General features: G+C 36.3%; 1 protein-coding gene across 12 annotated transcripts in view; it reads left to right on the forward strand.

The window, feature by feature from the left end:
- Positions 1-19,112, forward strand: part of NfI (Nuclear factor I) — a 279,859-nt gene that overhangs the window by 232,600 nt on the left and 28,147 nt on the right. For 10 of the 12 annotated variants that reach the window (XM_087354492.1, XM_087354494.1, XM_087354493.1 and 7 more), the window contains one exon: positions 17,968-18,063. The exons of the other annotated variants lie outside the window; for them this stretch is intronic. In XM_087354492.1, the coding sequence (XP_087210618.1) occupies positions 17,968-18,063 (96 nt within the window). The remainder of the gene's footprint in view (positions 1-17,967; positions 18,064-19,112) is intronic. 12 annotated transcript variants of the gene reach the window in all.

The raw sequence follows: 19,112 nt of genomic DNA on the forward strand, positions 1-19,112 counted from the left end.
GAGATCTCAGGTTATCCGTTCCCGGAGCTCGGAATATCTCGAAATTTTCGTGTTATATGCAGCCCGATGGTTTATTACCGTGATCACCACATGCCACAGCTGTTCCCTGTCGTGAGCCACATTAATCCAATCCACTACCTTAAAATAATATTCTTTAGAGGTCGAAGGTCTTGTGTTACGTTTCATAACACGAGGTTTGTTCACGGTAATCCGAGCATGATGGTCCACCCCTTGTCAGTTGTCTCCGACTGTATATTTTATATAGGCCTGTTTACTGATAATTTACATGTCTGGGGCCCTCCGCGCGATGGTGATAATTTGATCACTTAACATGGAAATGCGCGTAAGCTTATTAAATAAACAGGATGCTATGTTCTGTCCGCTTTGTCATATCTCTGCCCCATACCAGTTGAAAGTTATGTGAGTTTTTCGTGTTTAAGATCGTTTTTGCTTTAATGTTAAAATTAACTTCCATACATCCAGTACCACAGACCTTCCGACGCCGGACACAAACCTGTTTAATTTGAACACTTAATTTCTCAGCGATGTTTTACTTTGTAACAGTGATATGCGACTTAAGTCATAATGAACATGTACAAATTCCTGTGTCCCTTAGCTGTTCATATGAACCGGTTATTCATAGTTTGTTACCCCATTCATACTAAGTGGTTTAAGTAGAATTTGCGTCAAATTGAACAATAAAATAATTAAATATTTTATAATTTTGTAGTTAACTGAAGTGATATATGTACTTGTTCTCTGGAATATTATCGTAAAAATGAATGTGTACCTGTTTGCCGACGTATTTGAGCGTAAAGTTCGTATGTCTAGCAGACAATGGAAGATTAGTTGATGTAGCAATTTTTTTTGTAGTAAGTTTAATCCAAGATTGTGAGTATGGTGCATATATGGAGCCTGTTTGAATTTGTTATTTATAGATAATAATTTCTCCTACAGTATTGTGAATGTAGTGAACATTATCTGACTCTTTATCCTGCTGATTTATAGATGGAGTTTTACGTTCTATGAACCTACTTAATTCTATAAAGCACATTAGTAACATGTGGATATGTAAAGACATTAAGTTATTCTGCATTTTGTCTACAGATGTTAGGTATGGTTTATATGTGCCACAATTAATAGCTATTATCTACCTAAACAGAATTAATCAATTGACCTTTGGAATGGAGACAATTTTCTTTACGTACAAATGGAAATTTGGAATATTATTTTTACGAACTCTAAGTTTCAGAGGTTATAAGTGTCTGTTGTTATATCAGTCATTGAATTTTCAAAGAAATACACAATTGTGTCATTACTTTAAAGGGAAACTTGTGTTTCGTCTTCCTTAAGCCATACAGACTTCTTATACACTGTTGATTCCAATCCATACAAAGTATTATTATGTTATACACGATTGGAATTATGTAAACGCGTTTCTTACGTAAATTAGTAGTCTGTTGTTTAAGTGTTTTTCAAAATGTGGTTCTGCATAGGTCGTTAACTTATGGTAGGTACTGTACCTAGCCTGCAGGTAGATTACTAATACTTTCTTGCCACACGTTGCAACCCTGTCGCTATAAGAACAATAGACTATTGTAAATTCTATATGTACTATATTGCCTGTTATAGAGGATCGCTATTGGAACCTGTCTTATACAAACTGATTCAGTGCCACCCCACAATGCATTTCGGTGGAGCCTACACCTTTTTTTATATTGACAGTGACCTTGAATGCGCAGAAGTTAAGAATAACTGAATATTTCTACGCGGTACGAATGGTTGAAATAGTAAAATTTCACTTTTTCTTCTTTAGTGTTGGAAAAAGGACAGATTACTTTGTATTTTCACTGTACCAAACATATTTAAGCATGATTTATGTTATCTCTTACGAACGCCATGTGATTTCCGATGTTTAATTATAAAAGACGTAATTGTGTATTTAAAAATATTATTCTGAAATTCATGGATATCAGATCTCAGTTAATATAAACCAAAATGATGCATTTTTTGCCGCTGAAATTTAAATATAATAATTTCGGATAACAAATTCTTTCGCTAATAAAATTTGGCATTCTTTGTTTGCCACTTTGAATAGTTTTCTGTGAGTTATAGCATCCGACGCTAACGAAGTCTGATGAAAAAGAGAGGTCTGTACAACTAGTGTTAGCTTGAAGATTTCCGTCTTCTGGGTTCTTGCGCTGTGTAGTCTGGTCGATGTTAACCAACGTTTCAGAGGTCATACTGCCTCCGTCATCAGAGTATGAAGATTTCCGTCTTCTGGGTTCTTGCGCTGTGTAGTCTGGTCGATGTTAACCAACGTTTCAGAGGTCATACTGTCTCCGTCATCAGAGTATGAAGATTTCCGTCTTCTGGGTTGTTGCGCTGTGTAGTCTGGTCGATGTTAACCAACGTTTTAGAGGTCATACTGCCTCCGTCATCAGGGCGATGAATATATATTAACATCGACCAGACTACACAGCGCTACAACCCAGAAGACGGAAATCTTCATACTCACCGCTGTGAGAACCTCAAGTCTTACATAGTATTAGCTTCGTGGTTGAAGTAACCGAATGCTTTATACACCGACTCTCTCAAGCTGATTGGCTTGCGAGAGCACGTGACAGTACATGCGCAGAAGCGTCCATAACTCGATCGCCTTCTTTCTTATCAGTTACTTCAGCATAATTGACTTAATGGAGTAGAATCCTTCTTGTAAAACCAGTTGTCGTTAAGTTATCGAACGCGAAGAATCATTGACCTCAACTTGTCCGTATTCTGAGCCATTTTAATCCAAAAATTATGATGATGATATTAAGGTGATATGAACGAAGGGTTTGGATGATTGTGGGAGTCTGTCAGAAGAATTGTTCTTCGTCTGGGTTATGAACTGTTGTCTTATAAATACAGATGAGGATCGGTGTGTCGCGTCTTTGGCACTGAAGTATCACACGTTGGAAAAGAATCATTAAAACGCACTTAAAAGATGAAGTTGTGTTAACTAGCTTGAGAGCAGGCAAATCCAGGACTGGGCGAGTCCTCTCGACATACAAGCTTATCTTACCTGGTAATTGTGTTGTGTTTCTATCTGAAAGATTTTGCATTTTCTAACGAACTAGCACAGGCTGGGTGTGATCTCAGAGCTACGACAGATTAGCTGTTACCATGATGGCCTCTGTTTGGAATGTGGTTGTGGAGGACAACACTCGCTCCTAAAACATCGCAAACAACACACAAGAATATGTTCTTTGCGCGTTTCAACGTGACATACACGGCGTATGTAAATGTGTTGATTTTGTGCTCTTTAAAGCTAGTCTCTACTGTTAAGAGACTTATGGAATCATTCTGCATTACTGTAATGATATTCAGTTGTTTCCTGTTCAGGTAATTTATTTTTTCTGATGTAGAGACCTTACGGTTTAGTCCAATTTTAAGTGGCTTTTTTCCCTGGAATCTATAATATAAATTTAAATATTTTTTAACTTCATAATAAAGTTTGTTTTTTGGGGAGAACGTAGGAGATAATATTAAAACGGATGATGTGGACTGACGTCGTATGACTCAGTATAGGAGCTTTTGGTTCTATAAAATATGCGGAGTCATGAATTTTAATGACGTCTGATTTGGTGTAGTAACTGGAAAACTTGAAGAAATACAAAAAAAGCTCTCTCTGGATGTTGGGAGCCGGAATTCGAACCGACTGCCGTCAGAATATTTGATTTAGTTTTATTTATGTTTACGTTTTTATAAAATGATCTTAGCTGCAACTCCTGCTGGATCATTGGAACACTGTCTTGCAACTAATGTGTCATTTAGAAACGAATTTGGGCTAAAATTTCATGTTTAATGTGCGTTTTCGCGCTTGGGGTCAGGTTTACTAACAAAAACCAAAGAGTCGTGGACTTTACCTAAACATTACGTCGTGTGTGTGTGTGTCAGGTTCGTTAGTGAGAGGCCACGCCTGACACTTTGTGCTGTTTACATCGCAACTGTGTTGAGCACTAGAAGAGGTCTGTTAGGGTGAGTGGCCGGGTTTTGGATTTGCTTAAGTCAGGAGGCTTAAATTGAGTTGCATTTCGAATGTAACTGTCGTGTACTCGTGTAGATTTTGTTTTGTTTCTGAACGATAAGATTGCATCTCATATACTTGCAGTTTGTATGATGTCAACTGTGTGACGAAGTGGAGGCTTGAACCCTTCCTTCTTTCGTACTTAATTTATTCCCATATATGTTACATTTTTTCTCTGTTATTTATTTATATGGTTTATTTCTGATGTGTAAATTGACCACATGAGACTATCTTATTTAAAAATGTGTAAAACTCTGTAAAAAATAAAAGTGAAATTCACGTACTGTGAAGTTGAATATATTTTTTTTAATATTTTAATATTTTCCGTCAAATCACAATTTTAATAAGATAATAAAATATAAAATATTTAAAATATCATTTCACGTTCCGTATCGAATGATCGATTTACAAATTGGAACGTCTCTCACAATATGACGCAAATATACTACCTTGTGAAGTTGAAGTCTGGTAGACGCAACAACCCAGAAGACAGCCATCTTCAGACTCACCGCCGTGAAAACCTCAAATCCTATGCTTCGTTACTGATGAGCTGTTTAAAATTGGCTTCCACGCCATCTGTTTGGGAACTTCGATGTTAATTCGTAATCTTTTTAAATTTTAGCGTTCAAATTTGCACTATGAAAACTGTTATGGCAATTCTGACGTCAGAAATCCTATGAGAAATTACGACCTTGATATTCGATCTTCTCTTTAAATAAATAAATTATTTCTCGCCTTCTTCTTATTTTTTAACTGCAATCTGTTGTTGTCGCATGAAAACACGACGTGCGTTGAGAGAACACTATCTTATCAACTGAGCAGCGCACATTTTCATTACATGACACACAAAATCGAGTTTAAAAGAACGTTTAATCACTTCTCGTGTTTATTTTGAAGTTTTGCTATCGATACTCGTTAGTTGTAACATGTTATGAATGACTAATTATGTCGTAAATAACAGTATTGTTAAGTCTAAAACTTCTTGACGATGGTGAAGAGTGAATTGAATAAAAATCTACTTGGATATTATCCATCGTCTAGTAAATATAAAATGTAAAACGACGTTTCGGAGATGGGATAGGGATTAGCTCTATCTAGTGGGGCCCAACTGTGTAGGAACCTGAAGACGGAGATAGAGTCCCATCTCCGAAACGTCGTTTTACGTTTTATATTTACTATACGATGGATAATATCCAAGTAAATTTTTATTCAGTATTGTTAAGGTTTGTTCCTTCTTTAGAGACCAAAAAATTCCACGTAGCCGTCAACATTATCGGTCTCTGGGTCCGAGATTCGAAAACGTGACCATCCGAATACGAAATCTGAGAATTAACCATTACAGTGACAATACTCAAATCTGTGTTGTTGGTACTGATGTAATTTTAAAATTTCCTTCTCTTTATTCGTTAGTAGTTGATACAGCGGCGTTAAGAATGGCGCGTATAGTCTTTGCGTTCGATTAATCTCGTTTTTTTTAGAATCGATGTTGGGGCCCGAAGCAATGGAATCGATGTCGTGAGATGCATAATCACCACATGTTCTTCACGAGGGTTTAGAGGACAAATTTTTCGAGGGTTGAATCGATTTTTCATTCCATCTCCTTTAACAGCCTCGCCTTGCTTATACGTGCAAGGGTATTGACAACGCCGTAAATAAAAGGAGAAAAAAACTGCACAGCGGATATCGTGTGGACCATCGATGGGTCATCGCTATTTCTCCTTCTCTGTTTCCCATCCGTTATTTATTAGCGATAACAGCACATCAGACGCTGTAGGAGGGGGGGGGGGAAATAGAACAGCCTTGGACGCTTGTCTTGTGTAAGGCGTTATGGAATTATTGGAAGGTAGATACTAGATATCATCCATGACGTCATAATTTCTCGACGGCTTGGTCGGAAGGTCGGAAGTCGACTTTGGCAGTGTTCATACCAGCGCTCGCAGCGTCGTTTTCCGACATTACATGCAATGCATTTGCTTTATGTTCAGTTCGGCAACCAATCATTTTTATTCCTACGCTACTCGAGACAATTCAAGTAGTTGGCCATTGCCAAATGTTAAAGATTCATTTCTTAATCTCGTTACGAAAAGAAACGTACTAACGTCTATTTTGGCTTCAACTAAAATATTAAAAAATTTAAAACTTAACATTCTAGTTAGTGGCCGCGAGGTCACTGGGACCGTGGGTTCGAATCCCACTCAAGCCATAAGTAACTTACTGTTAAGTTAATCGTTAAGGAAGATTGTCGCTGGACATGTTTTCCGCACGTTATTAGACAGTTTCAGAAGATTTATTGAATGTCCATGTAGGACGGATTGTAAATAATCAGGGATGTTATAATAAAGATTTTAATGTACTAAAGAAAGTGTAGATATTGAAGTCAGCTTTATCCTTGATTTTTCCCTCCAGCGTCTATCACCTCTTGGTCACAAACAGCGTGTAACCCATGAACTCAGTCACGCTTATGTCGTTACCATGGTAACGTGTGTCGCATTGTTTTGCCGTATTTTACTGTTTATGATTTTGCCCTTGGACAGAATCAAAACGTGATTCTAAAAGCAATAATGAAGCGAGGAAAAGTTGTAGGATTTTAGATAACTTGCCAGATCACAACAAAATTTGCATAAATATAAAATGACGTTTTTTATTTTTATTTTTGAAGAAAATAAATAATTAACTCACTTGAAATCGGGAAATAAAAAATTAATAATAAAATATAATAAGCCCTGATACAAATAAAATGGTATAAATAGTTACCGTTGGGTTTTGAAGGATTGGTGGTTCGTTTTAACCGATTTAGCCCTGATAATACTTTGAAAAAAAACGAAAAATAAATATTTTGTCTTAACTTTTGTGATTCAGTGATATTCTATACGCCGGATTCAGTTCAGAATTAACTACCACGAATCTCTTGTTGACAGGACGAGAATTGAACCCACGTACATTAAATTTTCGAGTTATATGCGGTCAACAACCGGTATAAATACGTCCGAAATTACTTTAAAAATCTCTCTGGTGCAATCTTGAGGGAGGACGACATTGCACGCATAAGAATACAGCTCAGGTCGACGTTATTCTAATTTTCTCTCCACCCCCGTGAAGACACAAACATCCCCTATTTTAACTAGTGGGTGGGTGGGGGTTACATGAACACAGCCATCTGCAAATGGGGCCGTGAAATGGGCCATTACATTCTGAAGAAAGGAGAAAAGGCATCCGTCCTTTTGAACATTTCCCTCACTTAGGTTTAGTAAAGAGTGAGATTTCTTTTTCGCGGTAAAATAGCTGTTGGGAAATTTCCCGTACTTTTTCTTTTCTCTCTCACCATTCCCGTGCGGTAATTAGCTTTCTCCTTTTAGATTTCTAGAGAGAAGGCCTCGTTCGATATGGGTATCTTGAATACAAATTACCGCCTTCCTCATTGACATATTTATCGCTATTATTAGGAGTTGACATTATAACTTCCTTTAGCCTTATGTATAAGGTAAATTTTACTTCCAGCCATTCTAGAAAATTAAACTGGACCACTGATGATGATTAATTGTGTCGCTGTGATGGGTACATTTCTGTCCGTTCAGTTAACTGCTTTTGCATGTTCCTTCAGATGCTAGTTATACTTTATAGTTCAGAAGTCGAGTACTAATTTACGACGATTTACAAATTTCGACATCTTTCTTATCGATTTTGACACCGTGTATCGATTAGGATCTCACTCGATCTCGTCACTTCTGCTCTGAATTGTGACGTAGTTGTAAAATAAGTCTGCTTTTATAACATTTTGAAACGTGTCATATACAGAGTGTCCGAAAATATGAACACACACATTCATTGAATGAAATAAAAACATTAAACTAAACCAATACATACGTCAGCAGTTAGTAAAGTAACGAATCTTGTATACTGTTCAAAATGTCCACCGTCAGCTTCGTGCTATAGTTGACAGCGGTTAGCAAATTACTTACAAGGTTAAACTCCTTACTATAATGTGTATACGTCTTTTTGGGACACCCTGTATTTTTATGAGGGCGCTTCGTTTCTATTTTAAAATCGTATGGATAGTGAACTGCATACAATCACGATTTCATATTAAACCGGTCAGTCCACTATCACGCCATATGACCATCTTGTGTCGCAATACTGTCTCGTGTGTAATGTATTCTGATTGGTTTCAGCTAAGAAAGTTGCGTATTCCAGCTGCAATTAATTCTAGTAAAATAATTTCACTCTTTCAGATTTTAGATACGAGGTTATGACCGTCGTATGTTAGGTTAGTCTACATATCGTATAATTGCAGACATCTGAAGCTGTGGTAAGGAGTGTCCATTGAAATGGTTGTAATTACTTATCTGATCAGGAAATTCCGTGCTTCGAGGGACTGGAAGGTTCATTACTGTGTTCTCGTTATCTGTCAATATTCTAAGACACTTCCTTTCCCACGCAAATTCCGTTTCTGAAGCTAGTAAGAATAAACTCAGTTTAACTTCTGTTCCAAAATGTCCCCTTTTTAATATAAATATCTCGCCTTAAATCCAGCCTTACTTGTATTGGATACGTCCTTTTTTAACGAGGGTCAGGCGATCGAACCATGACGGCACAGGTTTTGCAATTTATTTGTTTAAAATAGGCTACTACTGTTTAATTTAAGGTAAATTAATAATGGCGGTAGATGCATTGTATTTGATTTGAATTAAATACTAAATCAGTTGTCTAAATATTAAAGTTCTTGGCGAGTTTGAGCTGTATTTGGTGGGAGAATGTGAGACTTTTGTTTGGAGATCTCCAGCTAGAATCTACCTCCCCTGAGTGACAAGACAATTTCTTTTTTTCTGTCAAACCGGTAAGAATATATTTAGAATCGTGTTGATGTTTATTAATTCGTTAACTCATCTTTTACAATGGTTGCAGCCTGTCCTGTCACTGAATGTTATATGCAAACTAGATTCACCCCTGGCTATTTCACCAATGCACGCTCACTGTACTGGTTAATGACACAAATTTTAAATCTGACTTATAATAAGGATGACTTATCTTCTCTGTCCATCGTGCTATTTTTCTAATTAAATGTAAATTCCTACTTCAAATAAATGATGTCCACAAAATTTCTGCACATTATAATACAGAATATTAACCATGTGTGTAAATGTCGTTTTGGGGCACCTTACATTGTTCCCGTGTTCGATTCTCGTCCTGGATATAAGATGTACGGAGGTTACTTATGGTTTTATTCCGGCTCTAAAATACGATACACCTATTCTTTTCAAATTCTCCCAGTGGACACTGTATAGAGTATATTCTGTTTATTAAAATACATTAAATATAATAATTTATGACCATTTAACACTGGTATTACCAGTCTCTGGATTAGAATACTAGAGCTTCATGTATAATTCTTGCTTTCAACTAACCTTGTCGGGTTTATGTTCATTTGAGTGATAATGGCAGGGTTATTTTTCTGTGGAGTTAGGTTAGGTTACAAATTAACGCTTTGTCTGAACAAGACTGGAATCCACGTACGTAGGAGCAGAGTTTTTACCAGCGGAATTATCGGTCTTGTGTTGACTGTACATTACAGTTTTATTCATTTTAGTGTTTCACTTAAAAGCCTTCAAAATTTGATGATGCTTTATTTTAAGCTGTACCTATAAATACATAGGCTGGGAAAAGGGTGACAGGTGCTGCCACGTCTTGATGGTGGATACACGAGTCACTACTACAGCGTTCGTATTTCGCAGAGATCCACACTTTTCTCTTAGCATCTTATTTACGAATCATATCTCCTGGTTATTTATAACGTAGGAGACGTGAATATTAAACATTGCTGTATATGAATAATTAACTGATTCCTGTTGTAGTCTGATAGAATTTTACTACCGAAGTTTCAGACGTATCTGCTGCCTCCATCGTTAAGTTCTACAACAACCCAGAAAAAATATTTATGAATATAGAACAGTTGATAATCGTTCCCATCTCTGAAGTATTGTGGTATAAACTTAGCATGAAATGTGGGAAGCTTACAGAGTCAGACGTTTGTCTGTCTGTCTGCGTAGGCTAATCACGTCACTTTAACGTGTCCAAGTTATTAGGCGTTAAATGTTGCTTGTACGTGTGTTCAATCAGATTTTTATACTTTATTATTAAACGCGTTCCACTCGAAAGATGGACGGACGGAATTAAAGAACCTGCCCTGCATACATCGTCAGACCCACAAGGGTGGCCAGTCGACAGTTCGAGTGCTGCGTGCGCTTCTGTTGTTTTTAATTTACAAATCGATTTTATTCGATAAGTGTCTCGAACGTATTTCTTTGAAAGCATTATCAACATTTTAAATTGCAATATTCTTTCCATGGTTTTGTTATTTGTCACTATTTTTGTTGGCTTATTTATTTTAGATTTTATCTAATTTATATATATATATATTCTCCATCTACTTTTAGATTTTCCAAGTGGTCTCTTTCATTATACATACGTGCCTGCCAACAACGGCAATTATAATTATGTGAAAATTTGCTTTCCGGCACTCAAAATTAATTTGTATCGATGTTTTTTGGCCACGTTGAAATTTGTCACAATAACGACTGATTCAGTCACAGTAAGAGATTAGTTTCATTTATATTCTCCATTTCAAAAGGGGTTTGTACCAGCTACGTTTTTCCGACTTTATTGGGAAATGAGTTAAAACATTTGCAACATAAACAAAAATTTGTGAATATATAGGACAGTGGTATATTTTGCAATTTGTGTTAATATATTGTTTGTATCGCCTTGACTCGTTGGTCAGAGCCTCGTTTGTGAAAGAAAGTTGTACTCGTTAAAGACAAGCGTTGATACAAATTCAGTAGATGGCTGGTCCTTATACACCGCAATTTTGAGGTTAGAGGGATTTACCAATTACTGTTTTGGTTATCCCTGTTATACATAAGCTGGCGCGCCTTAATTTGCTGTTACATACGATGAGAGCTAATGGGCCAAAAGAATCTTGTAACCTTATTCTGAATGGAACACCGCATCAACACCGCCATAAACATTCTTGAACATGGCGTTAGTAGGAAGTTAGCGAGTGATGACTGCCGCTGTTGGCGACAACTAGTGGAGAACCGAGTAATTACGAGTTGCTCGCTGTTCTTGTTTTGTTTCGAAACTAATCGGTAGTATCGAAACAGCGTTAGCTCTGTAATCGATAGTTTTTATTGTAATAACGTTAATTCTTGGTACAGTACACTGCTAACTCAATGTCTGTATATAAAAATGATTAACTTTATAAACTTAGCGTTATTATAGACTAAAGATGGTTTTGAAACCAAAAAAATACCAGCGTTACAACCCAAAAGACAGCGATCTTTTAAAAAAATATGACTAAAATCAGTTGTACATGCGGTTTATTAAATAATTTAAAGTATTTCTTCAATATCAATGTTAACTGGGTGGTTAGTATCAAGCTCCGAATGTTTTGCTCCCCAGGATTAGACTCTGGCTGGATTTTGGATCAGTCTCGACGTTGTGCCCCACGGTAGTCGAATCCAGGCCGTCCTGTACCTAGCCAGTCGCTTAGAATTAATATCTCATATCATAATTTGAAGAATTATTTTAAAAATGTTAATTTATTTCGATATATTTATTATGGGTTGTATTTTTTTTGCGGAATTAGACTGAGGGTTTTGACTCAACTTTTAAAAGGGATGTTTTTGTTGGTATATAGATTTATTCTCCAGGATGAAATCGGAACAAAGCCTCAAAGTAATCTACAGTTTCTTCGTCCATAATTATTTCAAATACATAGCCGTTTAGCATAAATCGTCATGTTTTTTTTTAAAACCTAAAAAAATCTGTAAATCCTAAGCGTGCGTGTGTGTTTAAATGAAAGAGTTATTTCGTAGATTTAAATGTGTTTGTGATTCTGCGCATCGCGTGGACTGCGAAGAGATGACAGTGGCCTATTTTCGCAACAAAGAATAAAAATATCTAGTCGAATCGAACAGGGTTGTGCCACGAAGCCCCTCGCTTGATTATTTTAGAACTCCACGCTCCCACAACAACTCCGTGTTTCTCCTTTGTGGGAGCTCCTTCAAATTTCTAGTGGGAGTTTGTCAGTCTCAGTGGAACTGATATGTTTCAATTCCAGCTAACAAGACTAGTTAGGTTTCTGATATGTATCAGGTATTAAAAGTACTTCCCACACTTTCTATGTGATTATCGAAACAGGTATATAATAATAATTCGATTTAATATAGTTATTTATTTTAATGTGCTAACTCGAGAGCTACGCGAGCATAGAATTAAATACAAAAGACAATATATCCATGACGTAAACATAGTTAAACGTTCTAGTTCACAGTGTGTAATAATGATGAATGTATCAAAAATGGTAATTATCGATACATCGATTTAAACAAAAGATTTGTGTTAACAAGTTTGTTAAACGTGTTAACATTGAGTATACTAATTGGTAAGTCAGTCGTAGCTAATAGAATGATATTTAATATTTGAAAATTAAGTATATAATATATTGAAGTCTCATAAGTTATTGTTTGTAACTCTGATACCAATAGTTTTTAATTTATCTTAGCTGAAATATTTGGATCCCGTAGTCAGTAGCCCTCCGCCTTGACTTAATTACATTAGCCTGCTGATTGGGGCCTTATTATGGTCACCAGAATTCAACAGGTGAGTTCTAGAATTACAGAATCTAAGGCCCACAACGGACTACAATGACATAATACAGGTAAGGCAGTTAATTTAGAGATGAAACACAAATGCAAGATGGACCTTCAGTTAAGTTAATCTCAATTTGTACGAGTCCTAAGTTACAGTGGAAAGTCCTGTCACAGATTTCAGCTGGTTTATCTCGAACAACAATAGTTCCGAAGTTCTGTCGAACGTCTTGAAATAAGAAGCTTCTCATGTACAGAATGTCCAAAAAATATGTATACACACAAAGTTAATATTTCGTATTATAATGTGTATATATATTTTGGTGCACTCTGTATACTCCCAGATACAGACTTCCAAAGTTCAGTATTTTTTATATATTATTCCTCCATACGAGGTTGTTCTGGTCTTACGAATGGGGTTTCAGGACCCCGTTTTGTCAGTATGCCGGCAATTTCTTGCCCGCTACCCCCGTCTTCCAGTTACCCCAGTAGTCGTATCAGTTTTGTGCTTTTACGTCCTGTATCACAAGGGGCTGGTGACCACCCCAGACTCGTTTGCAATTAATTCGAAAGGAATCGGCTGCTTTAGTGCAACGTAACTCTGCTGTAGAATCTAGAAGTTTCAATTCTTATAGCTTATATTTGTGTTTTACGTTGCCTCGATGTGTGTACTTCTGCCTTCAAGATTCTTTAATACTTTCAAAAGCTGAAACAATTTTCTCCTTCTTGCGTCCTTAACTAAATAACCATGGCAGATGGTTTAATGTACTTCCTAATAAAATGATTCCTGGCCGTTGGTTTACGCTACCCAGAATTGGCTGATTTAACCTGTCTTCTGATCTTCAGCATGAAAATAAATTCTCACGATGATCGTTGGTAACCCTTATTTGGGTTGGTACACACTGCTGTGGAAAACTACAACACACTTTTTCTGCCCTAATTCTACTTTCTGTAACAGCTTCAGACACAAGTAATTTATTTTGTGGTTTAAGTATTTTGCATTTATTGAGTCGTGTATTTACTTAATTTGCCTTTACGACTAAGATTATTTATTATTTATTATTGACTGCAAATGGGTTTTTACCCGGTGGCAGTGGTCCTACAATAAGACACAAAACAATAAGACACAACAAAACAATGAGACAACAAAACAATAAGACACAACAAAACAATGAGACACAACAAAACAATAAGACAACAGAACAATGAGACACAACAAAACAATGAGACACAACAAAAACAATAAGACACAACAAAAACAATTAGACACAACAAAAACAATAAGACAACAAAACAATAAGACACAACAAAAATAATAAGACACAACAAAAACAATAAGACACAACAAAACAATAAGACAACAGAACAATGAGACACAACAAAAACAATTAGACACAACAAAAACAATAAGACACAACAAAACAATAAGACAACAAAACAATAAGACACAACAAAACAATGAGACACAACAAAACAATAAGACACAACAAAAACAATAAGACACAACAAAACAACACACCACACTCAAAATAAAACAACTCATAATATTACAAAACCATATAACCTAAAGTACATAACTTAAGAATTAATACCAACTAGACATAAGACAGTAGCGTCAGACGGAATGGTGAATGTTGAATGGTGTGTTATGTAGAATGCAGGGAGAAACGGTTTAGGAATTTTGAAGTGCTACATGCTAATTATCTGCAGTAGCTGATGAAAACCACGAGAAACCGCTGTCATTGTAGTCGGTGTCCGTACCGAGAATAAGGCACGAGGGATTCCAGAAACGAAGCTGGAATTTTGCCCGCTCAGTCCCCCAAACTAGGGTCTTCGTTTCCCAAGGTTTTGCTGTTTGATTTTTTTGGCTGTGGCACGTCACGTGACGTTTCACTCTCTGGGTTTAGGGAAGACGCGACTTTCCTGTGGTAAAGTTGAATTGGGTCGTTGTACGTTTTCATTCACAAATTCGAAACAAACGTGATCATTAGAATTACAGAAGCGATTGTCGGTGTTTCCTGCCAGAAATTTTGGTGCTTTCTTGGCGTTTGTGCCATGACAAGAGACGGCTTGTGCCAAACTGTAGATTGCATCCTCAAACACGTGGACTTGCGTGGTCTTAATCAATGGGCTGTGAGTAAATTATGTTTGTTTGCTGTAGAGAAGTTGCTAACACTTGTCCACTTTTCTTCATATTTTTTCCCATCCCTTTTTGACTCCTTGTGTTTTTAAGATAGTGTAGTTGCGTCATATTGTGATTTATTAAATTAAAATTAAATTATTTGGTTATTCCGTCAAATCACAATGTATTTAAAATAAGATAATTAAAATATAATTCTGTGTTCCATATCGAATAATCGATTTACAATTGGAACAGTTACAACATGTTTCGGTTTTATTAAACCATCATCAGGTGTAAAATTATATTAAATTTAAAACTAAATTACAATTTTTTACAGTAATAAACCTTGATCGGATACGGTAATACTTCTGGATCACCTCCAGACACAACTGTGTTGTCTACTATTTCATCTCTGACCGATGTAAACCTTCAAAAGCATCACTTCAAAGAATAAAGTTGATCCATTATATGAAAATATCTGGACACGACCTCCAAAAAACTACACTACGAAAAATTGTAAAAAATTGTAATTGAGTTTTAAATTTAATATAATTTTACACCTGATGATGGTTTAATAAAACCGAAACATGTTGTAACTGTTCCAATTGTAAATCGATTATTTGATATGGAACACAGAATTATATTTTAATTATTTTAATTATCCTTGTGTTTTGCATATTTTCTACTCAAACCGCAAAGTCACAACCAAGCGATTCACAATCCTTGTTCCTTATTCTGTAGGTCCTTGGTTTATATGTCGGGCCAAAGGATTTATCGTGGTTTTCCATAGTTACTCCAGGAAAGTGCCGTTTAGTGCATTAAGTTTGGTCACGATGGGTGCTTACGCTGTGTAGTCTTATAAATAGCCAATCGTTAAATAAACTTCAAATTATTTGATTAATTAAAATTGTGTAATTATTCTTGTAGTTCTTACGTGTGGTCTCATCTGCCATCCGCAAACTGTACAGTCCTGCATGTTCGACCGATCATCTTTGGATTCTCTGCTGTGTCTTTTGGTTTATTGTGGATGTAATTTGACTGTCACTTTTATGTAGCGTCATATTTTAGTTAATAAATGATTAATTGAGAAATACGTTAAATAAATCAGCTGTGTCGTGTTTTAAAGCACCGTCTCAGGGTTGGTACTGAGGAATATCTTTAAGTAAAGCTAACTTTTTTTTCCTTCCGCGGGAGGAGCTGGTGTCGACACTGTCGTGATGGAAGTCAAAACGAGTTAAACACTCGCTGAAGAAAACTGGCCAATCACGACTCGGGAAACATGGAGGCACAAAATAGAACTTCTGAAGTTACGGGTTGCTATATTTGGAGATGTAAGGTGATGAAAATGTTCTGTCCGCCATAGTCTTAATTACTCGATTTATTTACGAAGTTTTACGACGTATGCATGAGTCAAGTCATATTGGGCACTATGAGAACATTCGTTACACAGTGTTACTAGAGCGAATAAATCAAAGGTGTAAGATTGGCGGGACATGTAGATCGTGAGGGAGAGATGAAATATGCTTACACAATTTTAATCTAAAAATACGAAGAGAAGAAACTTCTCGGAACATTTTAGCATAGGTGAAATTATAATATTTTAAAGAATTTTTATGAAGTTGGTTTATAATCACAAGGGGCAAATGTACATTCCCCCATAAGAACCACATCGGTCCGAGCCTTTACTGCATGTGGGAAGACTTATCTATCGCCTGTTTCCCGTCAAAACGACATGAGTCCTGGACTCATGAATTTTTTTTACTGAACTATCTCGGCTGATTCGCTGTAAATACACCACTGAGACCCACAGTGACTTAAATATATCGCCCAAAAAGTGACAAAAGACACATAACCACATGAGTCATACTAAATACTTTCAGTGTTACGTGGGTATTTGTCAAAGTAATGTGTGTTCAAAAATGAATATCTTTTATAACTCATGGTACAAATTACGTTAGTGAACTATAACCCTATAAAAAAATAGATACTTGCCAATTATTTTTGAAGAAAAATAAATCAGGCTTAAAAATAACTTATTTTAGCTGAATTTTACTTTAAGGGTTTATTCTTTAGTTTTCTCGAAAGTGAGCTTTATGGACTCATGTGGTTTAGTGTTTACCTATTCAATTGAAGCTGGTAAGTACATTAAAATGACACAGGATCCAACACTGCCTTCTACAGAACGCACAATACATAGTTTTTGTGTGCCTTTACCATTTTTAGTGCCCTTTCTTACCATATCCTTTCACATAAAACATTCTGGTTGTAGGCCTGGAGTCTCTGCCTGTTTTAAAGCAGTCGGTTTTAAGATTTTTTCCTGTTCTATTTGTTCAGTTTACTACATCAACAAGGTAGCAACGTTGTAAGTGATTAGCTATGCATCATTTATAAGTCCAGTGCTTAATTTGTGGTGTAGCACAGTAACTTTGAATTGTTATTAAATGGGTAAAGCCCCTACAGTCTCAGTGGCGTTGTAGGTTGGAATTTAAGATGTGATAATGAAAAGTTAACTTTTGATTTTAATGTTTTGGAACTGTATAATTCACACTACAAATTAGGTACTGGGTACTACAAACAACGATGTTATATTTTTTTTTTCGGTTATTGAAATTCAGAACGAAATGTTTGTAACAGTATAGAATAACCACTGTTTCCTGTCATGGTCATTCGCTTTATAGATTTTAATACACGTCAGGGCTTCTTATATTCAACCTATAAAGCGTCGAAAGTTGAGAAAAGACCACGGATCTTATGGATTTTTTTTTTGCGGTTGAGGGAACCCCCCCCCCCAAAAAAAAAATTATGGGTGAGGAAAGAAGGAAGACAGGACAATACATTTCGTTCCATACTTTAATATATCGTGAGATGGGTACATAAAAATAATATAAGCTTAATTTTCAAAACACCATTCACATAAACCATTCAATGAACGAAGTGGACTCTGAATTTTTAAATACTTTTTTTTTAATATGTGTAACAGCGTTGAATTCTTCAAATAACCACAGTATTAGGACAGTAAAGTTTTTTTTCGGAACACACTGTGACCCACTTACAACGTTGTTACTTTGGAATTCAGGATTGTCAGTTTTCCTTCCGATGTCTTCAGCCTCGTGTGTGTTGTCCTTTTGCAGGGTACACTCACAACCCATACAACGGAGTCATTTGCAACGACACTATATTAGCTACCGGAGTCTTCTCGTCCAAAGAACTGTGGAGACTTGCTAAAGGTACGTAGTGTGTCGAGTTGATATGGCCCTGTCATGTTGTTCTTCGTGATTTTATGGGGTGAGACTGTGCTCATGTGGAACTGAGCCTTCGTGTTACTTTTGTATTAAAGCTAAAAAATGTTCAGCCAAATAAGTAATCTTTAAAATTTGGTGGTTGACTTCGTACACATCCCCAGAAATAATATCAAAACATTATTTGAATTTCTTCTTTCGAATGGAGCTTTCTAATATCCTAAACACTTTCTACGGTCTGTGGTGATGATATTACACCATTCCATCGTTGTTAGCAAGGATCTAACTTACAAAGTCAGAACTGTTAGTGGGTGTTAGAAAAGTGTAGTTTCCAGAATCTTAATTCTTTTCTGACAGATTGAACTCCGCCTGTATAATTTTTGTTTCCTTATTCGGGGTGAAGGGAAGGAAAGTAAGGCAGGTTTGTAGTTGATTCAAGTTATCGGTATCATATTTTTTTTTTTAACAAAACAGGTTAATTCTCAAATTGTTAAGCAGGGAAGATGCATATATAAATATTATCAATTAAAATTAGATCGCACTTTCCTGGCAGAAATTTGAAAAACCACACAACACGGCACAAGAAATGAAATTGTGAGTTGGTCTGCCCTGGTGTAATGGACTTTCCCCATCCTCCCTCATGACACCCGATTCAAGGTCATCCTTGTTGCTAGGCCGCCGCTCATGCTAGTTGCGCAGAAGTTGTGTAGGTTCAAACATGGTGTAATCACGAGCAGAACGTGTGGTCAGACTTTTTTGTTTTTTGACAGGTGTTCGAAATGTTGTCCGTCTTGGGATATACTTGCCAGATTTCTTTAATTTTTCGTTTATCCCATACCTTGTTCCATGTCCTCATTTCTGAACATGACTGTACTCAATTGCAGTGTTTTTAAAAACGCTGCACAGAATGAAACAAATATCTTAAACGTCGCTAAACTTCTACCAGGCCTTAATTTGTAGATCTCGTTGTCAAAATGGTGGGGCAAGTCTGTGAAATTGCGCTCGAAACTGATAGAATATTATACAGTATACTTCTC

This window comes from Zootermopsis nevadensis, unplaced genomic scaffold (genome assembly GCF_977971745.1).
Source record: "Zootermopsis nevadensis isolate Lab colony 2312 unplaced genomic scaffold, Znev_1.0 Znev_ptg000023l, whole genome shotgun sequence".
Lineage (NCBI taxonomy): Eukaryota > Metazoa > Arthropoda > Insecta > Blattodea > Termopsidae > Zootermopsis > Zootermopsis nevadensis.